The 15,276-nt window shown below is 33.3% G+C and overlaps 2 protein-coding genes across 2 annotated transcripts; one reads left to right on the top strand and one right to left on the bottom strand.

Annotated features, from left to right (window-relative positions):
• Positions 1–4,855: 4,855 nt before the first annotated feature.
• LOC105167564 (chavicol O-methyltransferase-like) lies at positions 4,856–9,332 on the top strand. Its single transcript, XM_011087337.3, has 2 exons — positions 4,856–5,673; positions 8,875–9,332. Exons 1-2 carry the CDS (start codon positions 4,861–4,863, stop codon positions 9,178–9,180), a joined length of 1,119 nt encoding a protein of 372 aa, XP_011085639.2. The 5' UTR covers positions 4,856–4,860; the 3' UTR covers positions 9,181–9,332.
• A 3,358-nt stretch (positions 9,333–12,690) lies between these two features.
• LOC105167383 (chavicol O-methyltransferase) lies at positions 12,691–14,392 on the bottom strand. The gene is made up of 2 exons (XM_011087075.3): positions 13,486–14,392; positions 12,691–13,110 (listed from the first exon to the last, which is right to left on the bottom strand). Exons 1-2 carry the CDS (start codon positions 14,293–14,295, stop codon positions 12,814–12,816), a joined length of 1,107 nt encoding a protein of 368 aa, XP_011085377.1. The 5' UTR covers positions 14,296–14,392; the 3' UTR covers positions 12,691–12,813.
• Positions 14,393–15,276: the final 884 nt, after the last annotated feature.

Below are 15,276 nucleotides of genomic sequence, written 5' to 3'. Positions count from 1 at the left end.
TCATTGTGATTACATGCTCACTATTGTGGATGATTACACTAGGGCTACATGGACTTATATGATGATCCATAAATCACAATCTTGCCAAAAATTGGAACAATTTTACAATATGATCCTCACTCAGTTCAATAGAAAAGTTAAACAAATCAAAACTGATAATGGTACTGAGTTTGTTAATGGCCACTGTAAAAAATTCTTTGAAAGTAAAGGAATCATACACCAAAGAACATGCCCCCACACACCACAACAAAATGAAAAAGTAGAGAGAAAATATCAACACCTACTCCAAGTGGCAAGATCATTGATGTTTTAGGCTAAATTACCTTCAAAATTCTGGACTGAGGCTTTGTTAACTGCTACTTATTTGATCAATAGACTACCTACACAGACATTAAAGTGGAAAACACCTTATGAAGCCCTTTTTAACAAAGTCCCTAACTATGAACACTTAAAGGTCTTTGGTTGTCTCTGTTTTGATATAAATGTCACTCCCTTTAAAAGGAAGTTTGAACCTAGAGCTCTAAGGTGCTTAATCGTAGGCTATCCCAATACAAGGAATTGGAAACTGAAAAGATATACATAAGCAGGGATGTAGTGTTCTATGAACATAATTTTCCCTTTTCTGTTGCTCCAAAACCTATGTCTGTGTGTCCCCTGCCTAAACCTGATCCCACCATTGACTTAGAAGAAGAAAGGGCTGACAATGACATTCAGAAAGATGTAGAAAACACTGCAGAACCCCAAGAGAGTACATAAACTAGAAGGTCCAGTAGGATCAGAACTAAGCCTACTTGGATGAAGGATTTCATCTTTGGAAATACACATGATACTTGTTTACTACTGATGTTGTTTTATCTCACAAGTATGGTTGTTTTTGTGGATAGTCTATCATCTCTTCAGGAACCTAAAAACTTCTCTGAAGCTCAAAAGAAGGCTGAATGGAGAGAAGCTATGCAACAGGAAATCAATGCTCTTGAAAGGAATCAAACCTGAGAAATCTCATCATTGCCTCAAGGAAAGAACACAATGGGCTGTAAGTGGATTTATAAGGTTAAACTTAATGATGGCTCTTTGGAAAGGTGTAAGGCTAGGCTTGTTTCCAAGGGCTACAACCAGGTTGAGGGAGAAGATTACAATGATTGCTTTGCACCTGTGGCAAAGACAGTCACTATAAGACTCTTCCTAGCCTTCCCTGCAGCCAGAAATTGGTCCTTACACCACTTTGATGTTAATAATGCTTTCCTTCATGGCACATCAGATGAAGAAATTTATATGGATGCTCCAGAAGGATATGAGATCCCAATGAACAAAGTCTGCAAGTTAAAGAAGTCATTGTATGGCTTAAAACAAGCATCAAGGTAATGGAATCATGAATTCACAAATAAAATTACTGATTATTGTTTTACACAATCTGAACATGACCATTGCCTTTTCATTAAAAAGAAAAACTTGGAATTCATTGCACTCCTAGAGTATGTTGATGACATTCTTGTCTTAGCATCCACTCAAGAATCACCAATGCATAAGTGTCTTATTACAACAGCTGAAAATCCCCAAGAACCTAGAAACTTTGGAGATGCTATGAAGAATAAAGAATGGATAAAGGCAATGAATGAGGAAATAAAGGCTCTTGAATACAATAAAACATGGGAAATCACTCAACTTCCTAATGACAAAAGAGTAATAGGATGTAAATGGATATACAAATTGAAGCTAAAACCAAATAGAACTATACATAGATACAGGGCTAGACTTGTAGCCCAAGGATATAATCAAATTGAAGGGATTGATTATATAGATAGCTTCTCACCTATAGCCAAAGCAGTAACAATTGGCCATGGCAGCAAAACAACATTGGCATTTACACTAACTAGACATTAATAATGCAGTCCTTCATGGTTTCCTAGATTAAGAAATATATATGAAACCCCCTTAAGGTTATTCAATTCCTAAGAACCATGTATGTAAATTGAAAAGGTCATTATATGGCCTCAAACAAGCATCTCGACAATGGAACCAAGAATTCACATCACAATTAGAAAGATATAGTTTCATTCAATCCAAACTTGACCATTGTCTCTTTACAAAAGCTACTGAAAAGGGATTTTTTTGTCTACTAGTTTATGTAGATGATGTGCTACTCACAGGACCTTGTGAGAAAATCATAGCAGAAATTAAAGGAGACTTATAAAGCCTATTCACCATTAAAGATGTGGGAAAGGCTAGATTTTTTCTTGGCTTGAAAATTTGCAGGTGTGAATCTGGGATTGTCATCTCTCAAAGAAAGTATATTAATAATATTATCTCAAATGCTGGTTTGATCCAAGCAAAGCCTACAAGTACCCCTCTACCAGCTGGTATAAAGTTGAATGCAACATAAGGGGAGCAGCTGACTAATCCAGGATCCTACAGAAGATTGTTAGGGAGATTGCTGTATCTAGACTCACTAGACCTGATATTTATTATGGAACTCAACAATTGAGCTAGTACATGCAATTTCCTTGTAAAGGACATTGGGATGCAGCTCTACATTTGGTCAAATATCTCAAGAGAAGCATCAACAGAGGTCTGTTCTTCAACACACAAGACAGTTTGAGCTCAAGGCCTTTTGTGATGCGGATGGGGCCACTTGCAAAGACACACGTAGGTCCTTAACTGGTTATTGTATTTTCCTTGGAGGCTGTTTGGTATCATGGAAAACCAAGAAGCAAAGCGCTGTCTCAAGATCGTCAGCCGAGAAAGAATATAGAAGCATGGGAACTACCACTTTGTGAGCTCACTTGGATACATAATTTGCTGAAGGATTTTCAAGTTAATGCACCTACTCCAATTGAATTTTTCTGTGACAATCAAGCAACCCTATACATCACTGCTAATCCAATTTTTCATGAAAGGTCTAAGCACATTGAAATAGGTTGCCACTTAGTGAAGGATAAGTATAAACAGGGATTTATTGATCCAAAACATATTCCCACTAAGGATCAACCAACAGACTTGTTTACCAAAGTGTTATCAGGCCCCAAATTTATGTATCTTATGTCCAAGTTGAATCTTATCAATATGGTGACAAGTTCCACTTGAGGAGGGCGTGTAAAGAATGTAGCTTCGTCTCCTTCAATATACATGAAAAACAGAACATTGCACTGCAGAGTTTATGAATGAAAGAATTATTTCCTATTTTCTTGTTTTGAATTGCTACACGCGTTGATTCAATGTGTTCTACTCCACCATAGCTTCAGTTTAAATTCTTACATCGTCGTTGCCCCTCGATTCGAGCAACGGAGGTCGCTGATCTTTTCTCCGAGGGGCTGCCATCGCCAGATCTATAGGAGATTGAAAGTTGGAGGCCGGAAAGCAGAGAGGCGGACGCGAAGACGATGACTCCAATTTGTTTTTTACTTTTTTGTAATTTTTGTTTTATATTAATTTTATATACATCGTTGTTTTTTTTTGGAATTTTTTTATATTTATTTTATATGTATATATAAAATACATCTAAATTTGAATAAAATATTTTTTAAAAATAAAGTAAAACTATTTTAATTTTTCAAAAATTTAAAGTAATAAAATAGAGATTAATTTTCTTAAAAAAAGTATAGTAATTCTAATTTAAATGTTATTGATAAATAATGCAACTTAAAAAATATTTGGCATACTTTTTTAGTATTTTAACAATTAATTAATATATTCTATAAATAAATATAATTTATTGAACAGATGCAAACTAAATAATAATATAATTAGTCGGTAATGTATAATTATTATAATTATTTTTTATTTATAGCCATATGAATATTTAAATTTGAATAGTGAATTGTATATTAATTTTTGTATTGTGATTTGTTAGTATAAATTTTTAAATTTTAAAACTTATATATACATATGTTTTACGTATTTTATATTTAGTTAATATATTTCATAAATAAACATAATTTATTAAAATATATAAAAATTCAATAATAAATTAAATTAATCAATGATATGTCATTTATTAAAATGATGCTCTTTACCAATAAGAGTAGAAAAATATTTGCACAGTTAAATGTCCAATAAAATAAGGTAAAATGGATATTTACTAACTGAAAGTAATAGTAAAAAAATAAAAAATGACGTCAAATCGCATGAGGGACACGTGCTCATCACTCTCCGTTAGAATCTAACGAAGATGAGTTATTTTGTTGCCTTTTAAATAACAAGGGGGATTTTTTCCTATTACTCTAAAATATAAGAGGGTGTTATGCAATATATATATATATATATATATATATAGAGAGAGAGAGAGAGAGAGAGAGAGAGAGAGAGAGAGAGGTGAAGTTGACATTAGTTACATTTTTTCATAAGTACTAAATCCTTACATGAAAATATTGCTGTGTGGGGTAAATTTAAAATTTATGCAATTTGCTTTTCTAAATTAAGTCTTCAAATTCTTAAAAAAAAGGGGTAAGATATAAATCGAGAATTTTTAAAAGGGATATAAGTGTAATTTTAAAATTTATTTAAAAAAAGTATAATTTTGTATTTTTAAAGAAGATTTAAGTGTAACTAACCTTTTTATTTAGTTGAGGCAATAATGTCATATCTCCCCTTTAATTATTCACTGTCTTACTTACTAATTGGCATCAACGATTCTGGAAATCTTCATCATTATGATCAAATTTTTACCAAATCAATCAAAAGATGATATGATTAAGATGGAAAAACATGTGATTCCTGTTGTGTAGAAACATGCCAATCTTGCAACTTTTGAGTGAAGCACAAGCAACACTTGAAGTGAAACATGCCAATCTTGTAACTTTCAACTTAATTTATTGGACTGAACTGAATTGTTTTGAATGTGTATATTATAGTGGCTGCAGATTCATGCTTACACAAATTACATACTACACTAAAGATATGGCATTCCAAATTGGAGAAATGTCAACAGAGCAACTGCTTGATGCTCAAGCCCATGTATGGAACCACTTATTCAGTTTCATAAACTCCATGTCTCTGAAATGTGCAATTGAATTGGGCATACCAGATATCATCCACAACCATGCCAAACCAATGTCTCTTTCTCAATTGGTCGATGCCCTTCCCATTCCTAAGGTAAAATCTCATTTCGTCTACCGTTTGATGCGCTTACTAATTCACTCTGAGTTTTTTGTCAAAGTCGACGTCTCTGATGAAGAAGAAAAAGAGCATTATTGGCTCACACCTGCCTCTCTCCTCCTCTTGCGGAATGCGCCCTTGACGGTGGTACCGCTTGTACCACTCATATTGGATCCCATTTTTACAACGCCCTTTGATTATGTAAGCAAATGGCTTGCAAGCGAACACCATTATTCCTCACCATTTGAAATGAGGCATGGAAGGAAGGTGTTTGAGCATGCAGGGCATGAGTTGGGGGTGAACAAATTGTTGAATGAAGCTATGTCTAGTGATGCGAGGCTCTTGACTCATGTGCTTGTTAGAGATCATAAACAAGTGTTAGAGGGGATCAAATTGTTGGTGGACGTAGGAGGTGGCACCGGGGCAACGGCTAAGGCCATTCTTGATGCATTCCCCGACATGAAGTGCATTGTTCTTGATCTCCCACATGTTGTGGGTGGCTTGGAAGGGACTGACAACTTGAGCTACGCTGCAGGAAACATGTTTGAGACTATCCCCTCTGCTGATGCTGTCTTCCTCAAGGTATCGTCACAATTTCCTCACATTTTGTGCCATTTTTGGCATCTTTATCAATATAGACGGATTACCTAAATTTATTATATTTTATATTTTTGAAAATGGGTAAATTACATCGATACTCCCTGAAATTTGAGGTAATTATATATAAATTCTTATTAGATCAAAAATTACATTTACGCTCCTTTATTACATCAATTCTCAAAATACTCCTAACAAAAAAGTTTGACTATGATTTGACTAATTTTCAGATGAAAATGCCCTTTGAACCAAATTTTAATGTTTTAAAATTTTGAGAGGATTAAATATTATGATTTCACATAATTTGTACTTAAAGGTAATATTTTTTTCCTTTTATGCTAAACTTGAAGTTTCTCTCCATTAAATATTGCGGGGATTATCTTATATATTAGGATGAATTACATCCACATTCCCTGAAATTTAGTATAATTACTAATACATCTTTATTAGATAGAAAATTACATTTACCCTCCTTAAAGTTTGTAAAATATTACAATACTTGCGTAAAAAAATAAAATTATAAAAATACAAAAACACCCTTCATTTATCTGGCACCAAAAAAAAAAGAAAAAAATAATTTTGAAACCGACTAAAAACTCCTTAAATAAAGCTTCATTAAGAGGGTAACTGTAATTTTCTAATCTAACAAAAACATATTTATAATTATACTAAACTTCAAGGGATGTGAATATAAATCATCCTAATATATAAGGTAATCCCCACAATATTTAATGGATAAAAATGACTTGTTTAGCAAACAAATAAAATATTACATTTAAGTACAAAATATGTGAGATCAGAACAATTTATCCCCTCAGTATTTTAAAACATTACAATTTGGTCCAAATGGCATTTTCGTCTGAAAAATTGATCAAATCACAGTCAATTTTTTTATCAAGGGTATTTTAAAAATAACATATAATAAATTCACTGAAGTCCTACAGATGGAGTTACGGAGCAAACCTCAAGGAGGATAATGTAATTTTTTATCTAACAAATATGTATTTGTAATTATATTGGGATGTTGATGTAATTTACCCTTTTGGAAAACTAATGTTAAAAGTTAGTAGCGTACGCCATGTTACAATTTTGTAAAAAAAGACATCATTTTAAAAGTTAAGAGTTAAGTTTTATTTTGAAATGCTTGAAAAACAAACATAGTATTTGGTTTTGATTTTTTGCCCATCTAAAACATGGTAAATACTTGCCTTGATTGTTTTGGAAGTTTTGGTGATATTTTGACATGTTTTGAAACGGTGCCTCATTTGTTTTTGGTCAAAATAAGTTCATACTAATTATAAGCCCTACAACTGAAAAAATTATATACATATACAGACATATATATAAATATATATAAAAGAGACATGATTTGACAATGAATAGTAGTTTTTGTCTCCAACTAAATAACATCAAACATACTATATTTATTTTATATTATATTCAAAAATAAATCTAAACATACACATTGTCTCTATCACACAGTTATTTATGTTTAATTTTCTCAATGTATCATCCCTTCTTAGTGTTTGAAAGTAAGAATAGTTGGTAATTTTAAAGAAGTAAGTTAACTCAAGAAATAAATTTAAAGAAGTAATTTTCTTCTAATTAATATAATAAAGATGGAGCACATAATTATTTTTATTTATCGTGAAGATATCTGTTTTTATTTAGTGGAGATATAACTTAAATCTAGATTCAACAGCGTAAAATTTATATTATAAATTTTTAGAAATTGAAATGAATACTTTTTGATTTAGCACTATGTCTTGAATTATACTTTTAATATAAGCAATTCTTTATGAATTATCTTATAAATATTTATAAAATAAAATTAGTGAAAAATAACAACAAAAAATTGTCATTATCACGAGTAAAAAACTTGCAAGTCAAATTGTTGGAAATAAAGAAAAAATATATTGATATTCATGCAATTTTTTTCTAAGGTATATTAAGTATTGTCTTAAATGTATTTTTGATCATGTAATTCAAATTATTTGGAGTTTTCATCTCTTAATTTTTGAGGGTAGCATTTTGTATCTTAAAAAGTTAAAAAACGAAAACATCAAATGATCTAAGTTATCGGATAAAAAATGCATTTAATCCTTATTTATTTTTGTTTTAGTATTCAAGGTTAAAATGAGCATTACATAAAAATAAAATAGAAAAAAATAAATCTAAAAGATTACTTCAGTGCCAAATTGATAGAATACTAATTGAGTTATTTATAATTATTTAGTTAGTAAAGTAACATTAATGATAAAATTTAGATATCAAAATAAATTTTACTCATACGATAATTAGTTGAATTTGCCCAAACATAGTTTTCTTGAAATAAGACATTCTGTGTACATGCATGCGTATGTAAATCCTTTAAAATCATTAATATCACATCGTAGTCAATTAGCTTGGGGGACAACTTAAGGTCAATCCATAAAAGATCATTACTATGTAGTACGCCTTTGTCCCTTCATGATGAATTTACTTCAAAATTAAATAATGATTAACAAATTCATTTTCATTCATATCATTTGGAGAACAATATTCTTTCTAATGTATACAAGCAAGCAGTGGTTGAATGATTTTCTTTTTAGTAAAATTTTTTAGATGAAATAAAAAAAAGGAACCCAAGGTCAAATATAAGATCTAACAAGCTAAATGTGTATAATTTGTGTATAAGATGATGAAAATATCAAAAAGAATGTCTAAAGAGAAGAAATTGTGTGGACTTTCTGAATGAAAATTATTATTTTTTTTTATCTACCTGGACCCCTTATGAGAAAAATGGGAGGGGGAGGGGGGGATAATGGGAAATTAGGATATGACCGATGTGTCGAATTAGGTGGATGGACCCCAGACTTATTGAAATTGAGACTGAACTCAATGCTGTCCTGTCAATAGGTTGGTAGAAGCTAGACTTGTTGAGCTAGTAATGCTGCGACCCGTTGGTATTGAGTAGGCTTGTAGTGTTTAGGCCTGCTGATTTTGAACAAGCTGGACCTGAGTTTTTAGTAAATTTGGGTTGAATTTTATTTTTGGCCTTTAAACCATAGGTATCAACTGCTATACAGTTGTGATAAATTTGGAAGAAATTCAATTTTACAAAAATATCTGTTTTGTTTTGTCAAGTTTAACTTGAAGAATATTGTTTAAAATCAATATTCATGTGGTACAAAAAAAAACGTGCAGTGGATATTGCATGACTGGAATGATGAAGATTGTGTCAAAATATTGAAGAAATGCAAAGAAGCCATCACTGGCAAGGACATGGGAGACACCAAGGTGATGATTATTGACATGGTTTTGGATATCTACGGAAGAGATGATAAGGCAGTGGAAACTCACCTCTTCTTCGACATAGCAATGATGTCTTATATTAATGGTAAAGAAAGAACCGAAAAAGAATGGGCAAAGCTCTTCTTTGATTCTGGATTCACCAGTTATAAGATTACTAATGCATTTGGTCTGAGGTCTCTCATTGAGGTTTATCCTTGAAACCATGAAAGGAATTATCAATTGAATTATCAAGTATCCTCTCCGAAATATTAGTTCTAAGTGTAAAATATTTTGTACTAATAATGTTATTGGCTTCGAAGTTTAGTCTCCTCCCACACTCCTTGGAATGGTGTATGTTAATAGTTGATTTAAATCAATGAAAATTTGTTGAAAAAAATGGACAATTATAATTTTGTGTATAATTTATTTTCACTAGTATATTCATAAAATCATTTAATCACATTAGCACATAATTTAGACCGAGTTAATTCGATATAGAATGAGTCGATCCTTGCATTTGGATCAAACTTGTCTACATGTCACGACCACGTCCTTCTTGTCATCTTGCAGACCAACCATATCAATGTGAAATATCTTCAAGATCACCTATTATACACCGTATGTAATTTTTGTGGAAACTATGAACACACATCGCTCTTTGTGGTGGCGTAGTATCAAGGAACCCACTTATTTTCACACCTCAATTCATAAAGTTTTAGTGATGCTCCAAAAGCGAATGTAAAGAGAAATATTTTGAGAAAATATTTTAGCAATAGTATTTTGTGGAGAATTATATGTTTTGGTTAATTTACTTGCATTGTTTGACAACATATATGTACCCTCAAACAATTAGAGATAGCTCAATAAATAGTATATATTAACGGAATTATTCTATGATACAAATGTAACATCGCCTCGGTAAATTTCAGTCTCATAAAACATTCAATTAACCATCAAAAGACATCCCTCCCTACTAGTTAACCATGAAAAGATGCGTCTTACTCTGTTTTCTTTCTATAAATAGGTGCCCATTTGACTCACTTGACTACCTAAAACCAACATCACTTTCGAGCTAGCATCAGGAATCCTTTCTTTTGCGAGCTCGATTGTCTTTCTCTAGGTACTTGTTCTCTCCTCAGGCTTCCTCCCCTGATTCAAATTCTAGTTCAAGTTTCTCTTCTGGGTCGTTAGCGACCTCACATCAATCTAAAGAGTTAGAAGCAGGCGTGTCTAGCATTTTCCTTTCGCTTATAGTTGATCCCCCTCAAACGATCTCTCCACCCTGTAGGATCGCTGGTGTTGAATAGTTGGTATAATTATTGGATCTAATGATGTTCCTATTCACGTTAGATATCAGGATATAATGACAAGAAATTGTTGGTCAGGGATAGTTAGTATTGTGAAACTCTCATCCATCGAATGAAACAAAGATACTTTATACCTCATGACTATGAGATTCTAGTCCCTCAATCTTTTGATAGAATGCATCGTCCTCCTCAAGGCTTTTGTCGTTTATCTATTTTACACTTAGAGGCCGATCTTCATTTTTCTTTAGCTTCGTCTGTGGATAACTGATAATTACACAATTTATCATGATTTGATGATGATATTACCTTTCTTTTTGAGCTAAAATATTCTTAATCATGTGCATTTATTGCATTTCCAGCTCAAAAGGTTTGATAAGGAGTAAAGATGACAAATTTGAGCTAAAAATGAAAATTGAAGGCACCCAAAGATGGAAGGAATAATTTCTGACAACTTTGCTAAGCAGACTAAACGTGCCCACGCTCAGTGCTCCAGTCAACGGTGAAGAAAAAAAGGGAAAGATGCAATTTGCATGGAAGAAAAAGGAATGATTTGCTAAAATTTTGGAAAGGATCTCTTGAATATTTGGCTTATATAATAGAATGATTTACTAACTTTTTATGACCGATTATGTACTTAACCACCCCCTATGTCTAGGTTCGTAGGATGCTTTTAGTATAAGAAAGTATATTGAATTAATTGACGACTTCATTTTTGAATTCTTCTTTAGTTTAAATTTCATGGCCAAGTGTTAATGGAATTTCATTTCCTAGTGTGTTCTTCTATTAACATGTCAGGCTAATTTTATTATTTTCTGATTATGGTTAAGGTGATTGCTTGATTCCTAAAATGTTGCGAGATCTAATCCATGCTTACTACGCTTGTTAAGTAAATATTCGTGCTATTCTCTGTGTTCTTAGTACAAATATATGATTTATGAATAATATGGGGAGTTGTTCATTATCAAAAAGGTTTAGAACTTTACAAATTCGTACAATTATTTGTTTAGTTCGATACTCAGTAGCAACATAGCATGATCAATTATATCAAAGTAGTTAGTTATGTTTTGTGGAATTCATGATCTAACTTAAGTGAATTATCCTCGTAGGAATTTGTTAGTTAGAATCACGCATTTCTAATTCTTAATGCTGTTGATGGATTAAATCTTGTGGACGTTCCCAAGGTTGTCCATTGATTAGGGATCTAGCCAACGATTGTACCTTGGCTAACGAAAAGGTAAGAAAATGTGATGTCGTTAAGTCATAATAATGACCATAACTGTTTTTATTTATTTGAACAAGCGTTATATTTGCTTCAATGCTCAACCCACAGAATCAAGAATGAACCTGACCTTAACAAAAAAAGTATTTCCTATATCTACATCTCCTAATTTTATCAACTTTCTAGATTTAATTTATTTTTATTTATTCTCCTTTACAATCACAACCCCGCAATTATTTTACATTTTTTGAAGGAATTAGCTTAAATCCAATCCCAGAGTAATCGACCCTACTCCTATTCTGCCAAGTGTTTGTAGAAATTATTTTTAGTGGTCTTAACACCCATCAAGAACATTCTTCATAGTTAGATATTTGCCTTTTGCAACTCTCTCCCCAAAGTCCATTAGTCATATTCTTCTTTTCATCATAATATCCAGCATCTCGATCTTGGGCCTATTTCTGAAAATTTTTGGTCCTTTTATTCTTTCACGACCTCGAAGAGGTCAGGTGATAGAGGTTTTTTCTGCCTCATTCCTCGAAATGTTTGTTGTTACTTAGAAGAATTGAAATCTAATGTCTGCCCATGGCGGGAGAGCTTCATCACCTCCTCCTGGCCGGGATTATTCATTCCGATGTGACTAGCGTATCTCTAAACCTGATCTTGAGACCTACAGAGGGGGGCTGGATAGCGATCTTATCAATAATGTAACCATATATTTGCACAAGCCTAAGCAACTTCTCATAGAGAAGGTCTTGAAGCATGTAGGACTCTCTCCAGCACCCCTTCCGATTAGGGGTTCCTTAGGTGATTTGCTTTTCATCCATATTTTGATTTCTTTTTTCTATTTTCATAAATTTTGATGTTGCGGCATTCCACATCTATGACAGAGCGAGCTAGTGCGGTTGCTCTCAAGAAAGGGAAAAGAGAAGGTTTCTCTTTGGGTTGTGAGATTGGGAAAACTAAAGGCATCTCTACTGGTCACAAGACTTTTCTCCAATCGCAAGAATATAAGAAGACATTTGACTGAGCTCCCATCTGTTTTAGATAGACCAACTTGACAAGGAATTAGGGACTGACGAGATCCCTCACTTTGCTACCATCCTTTGATGCGAATGACCAACTTCCAAAATGACATGTTTTAATGGGGTCGACGAAAGTTTATAGGTTAATATTAATAGCACTAAATGCAATATAAAATTAAAATTATTAAATACAATGAGACACCATTCGAGGAAGCGTGAGATGATATAGTTTTTACAGAAGATGTTGTACTTAAACAAATATTTGAAAGAGGACCATGAACAATTCAATATTCCTTGCATGGTTTCAAGGATAAATCTCAATGAGAGACCTCATACCAAATGCAGGAGTAATCTTATAGCTAGTGAAGCCAGCATCGAACAAGAGTTTTGCAAACTCCTTCTCTGTTCTTTCTTTACCATTGTAATAACCGAGCACCGCCATGTCGAGCAGGAGATGGGTTTCTCTTACCCCACTGTCTGTTCCGTGAACATCCAGAACCATGTCGATAATGATCACCTTCCCGCCTTCGACCGCGATTGCTTCTTTGCATTTTTTTAATATTTTGACACAATCTTCATCGTTCCAGTCATGCAGTATCCACTACATAGTAAAACTTGCTAAGAAATTCGAATTTATAAGCAAAAGGAAATTATTTAGTTGGATGAGTATGTAATATCATCATGAATATAATTAAATCTTGATTGAATTAAGAAACTACCTTACAAGAGAGAATTATATATATATATATATATATATTTACATACTATTCTCCAAGGATTAGATTTTTATTCAGGATACATGGATAGATATATAATTATTATTATTTTAGAAAAATTTATACTTTTCACTTTTTTTATTTGGGGATCAAAATCCGCTCAAGACATACTAATTAATTTGTTTTTCACTTAATCTCTAACGTCTATAAATGTTCCTGAAAGAATGTGAACTAAAATCAAAATTAATGTAAATAAATACCTTGAGGAAGACAGCATCTGCAGAGGGGATATTCTCAAACATGTCTCCCGCAACATAGGTGAAGTTGTTAGTCCCTTCCAAACCACCCACAACATGTGGGAGATCAAGAACAATACATTTCATGTCGGGGAATGCATCAGCAATAGCCTTAGCCGTCGTCCCGGTGCCACCACCCACGTCCACCAACGATTTGATCCCCTCAAATATTTGTTTGCAGTCTCTAACAAGTACGTGAGTCAAGAGCCTGGAATCACTAGACGTAGCATCATTGTACAAGTTGTTCAGCCCTGGCTGTAGCCCTAAATGCTCAAACAACACCTTCCCATGCACCAGTTCATATGGTGAGGTATGGCGTTGGCTCGCAAGCCATTCACTTAAATGATCCAAGGGTTCCGTCATATTGGGGTCCAATATGAGTTGTACAAGAGGTGCCACGCTCAAGGGTGCATTCCGCAAGAGGAGGAGAGAGGCAGGTGTGAGCCAATAATGCTCTTTTTCTTCTTCATCAGAGACGTCGACTTTGACAAAAAACTCAGAGTGAATTAGTAAGCGCATCAAACGGTAGACGAAATGAGATTTTACCTTAGGGATGGGAAGGGCATCGACCAATTGAGAAAGAGACATTGGTTTGGCATGGTTGTGGATGATATCTGGTATGCCCAATTCAATTGCACATTTCAGAGACATGGAGTTTATGAAACTGAATAAGTGGTTCCATACATGGGCTTGACCATCAAGCAGTTGCTCTGCTGACATTTCTCCAATTTGGAATGCCATATCTCTAAGGATTAAGTACTGTAAAGTTTGCATAATTGGTCTGCCACTCTCTCTTTATATATAGATATATTGGAACATAAGTCGTGTTGCGAGGATCTATATATTGAAACATAAGTCGTTTGTTATCCTTAGAGCATGGTTAATATATGCGTGTCTTAAACGTGACATTTAAAATTTCAAGAAAATGTTAGTCCAATAAATTAGAGGGTTTCTTTCGGGGCTAAAGTTGAAGGTGACAAGATTTCCATTTTCATCTTACTAGTACAATAATAATAGGAGTGATGAAACTTCATTCATTCACATTAATTGTGAATATTTGGGGTGTGGAAATGAAGTTTTATCTGTTTAAAAGTTAGGAAGATTGCAAAATCTAGTCACAATAATTAATTCGTGACCGTTCTGATAAGCGAGGTGCATGTGACTTACATTGACATGAGGTAGACTTTTCATGCTTAATGGGTCGCAATCCATATTTCAGAACACACACCTACTCCAAGATTTTTATATATTTATGTATATTAATAGAAGAATGATTTGAACGTTTTAATTTATATAATAATTCAACTATGAGTTAAACGTTTTAAGTTTAAAATTTTATTTGGATGGAGCAAATAGCACTGATTTGGACATGAAGCATTTAATTTACGCCATTACCATCAATAAAATACGCGATTTCCAACACCAAGATATCAATGACGATTGACGGCGGATGATCAAGAAAGACTTTAATGGATAATCAGCAGAAATTACACAATTAGCCTCCGTGAAGCTACCATTTTTCAATTTAAAGCGGCTCCGTGAAAAATAGTAAAATATGAATATTTTCCTATAATAGTCGAATAGTCCATTAGAAGATTCTCAAACTCAACTCAAGATGAGGGCCCGATAACATGCTTTCCAAATATCAGGTCCACCTTCAAGGCCCAATTGAAGCAGTCCAGGAGAAAGGTGGCAATTCCAAAACTAGGGGTGGCAACGAGTCGAGCTCGAGCTCAAACTGTTTTTTTTTTTAAT

Source organism: Sesamum indicum, linkage group LG8 (genome assembly GCF_026168435.1).
Source record: "Sesamum indicum cultivar Baizhima isolate 11 linkage group LG8, ASM2616843v1, whole genome shotgun sequence".
NCBI lineage: Eukaryota > Viridiplantae > Streptophyta > Magnoliopsida > Lamiales > Pedaliaceae > Sesamum > Sesamum indicum.
The sequence above is the reverse complement of the archived record's forward strand: the minus strand, read 5'-3'. Positions and strand labels throughout refer to the sequence as shown.

What these genes read in the sequence shown, in the direction of transcription:
- LOC105167383 (XM_011087075.3), bottom strand. Translation starts at nt 14,295, where the DNA reads ATGCAAACTTTACAGTACTTAATCCTTAGAGATATGGCATTCCAAATT. An exon ending in CAGATGCTGTCTTCCTCAAG is followed by an intron (nt 13,111 to 13,485) that starts GTATTTATTTAC and finishes TTTACTATGTAG; the next exon opens with TGGATACTGCATGACTGGAA.
- LOC105167564 (XM_011087337.3), top strand. Translation starts at nt 4,861, where the DNA reads ATGCTTACACAAATTACATACTACACTAAAGATATGGCATTCCAAATT. An exon ending in CTGATGCTGTCTTCCTCAAG is followed by an intron (nt 5,674 to 8,874) that starts GTATCGTCACAA and finishes AAAAACGTGCAG; the next exon opens with TGGATATTGCATGACTGGAA.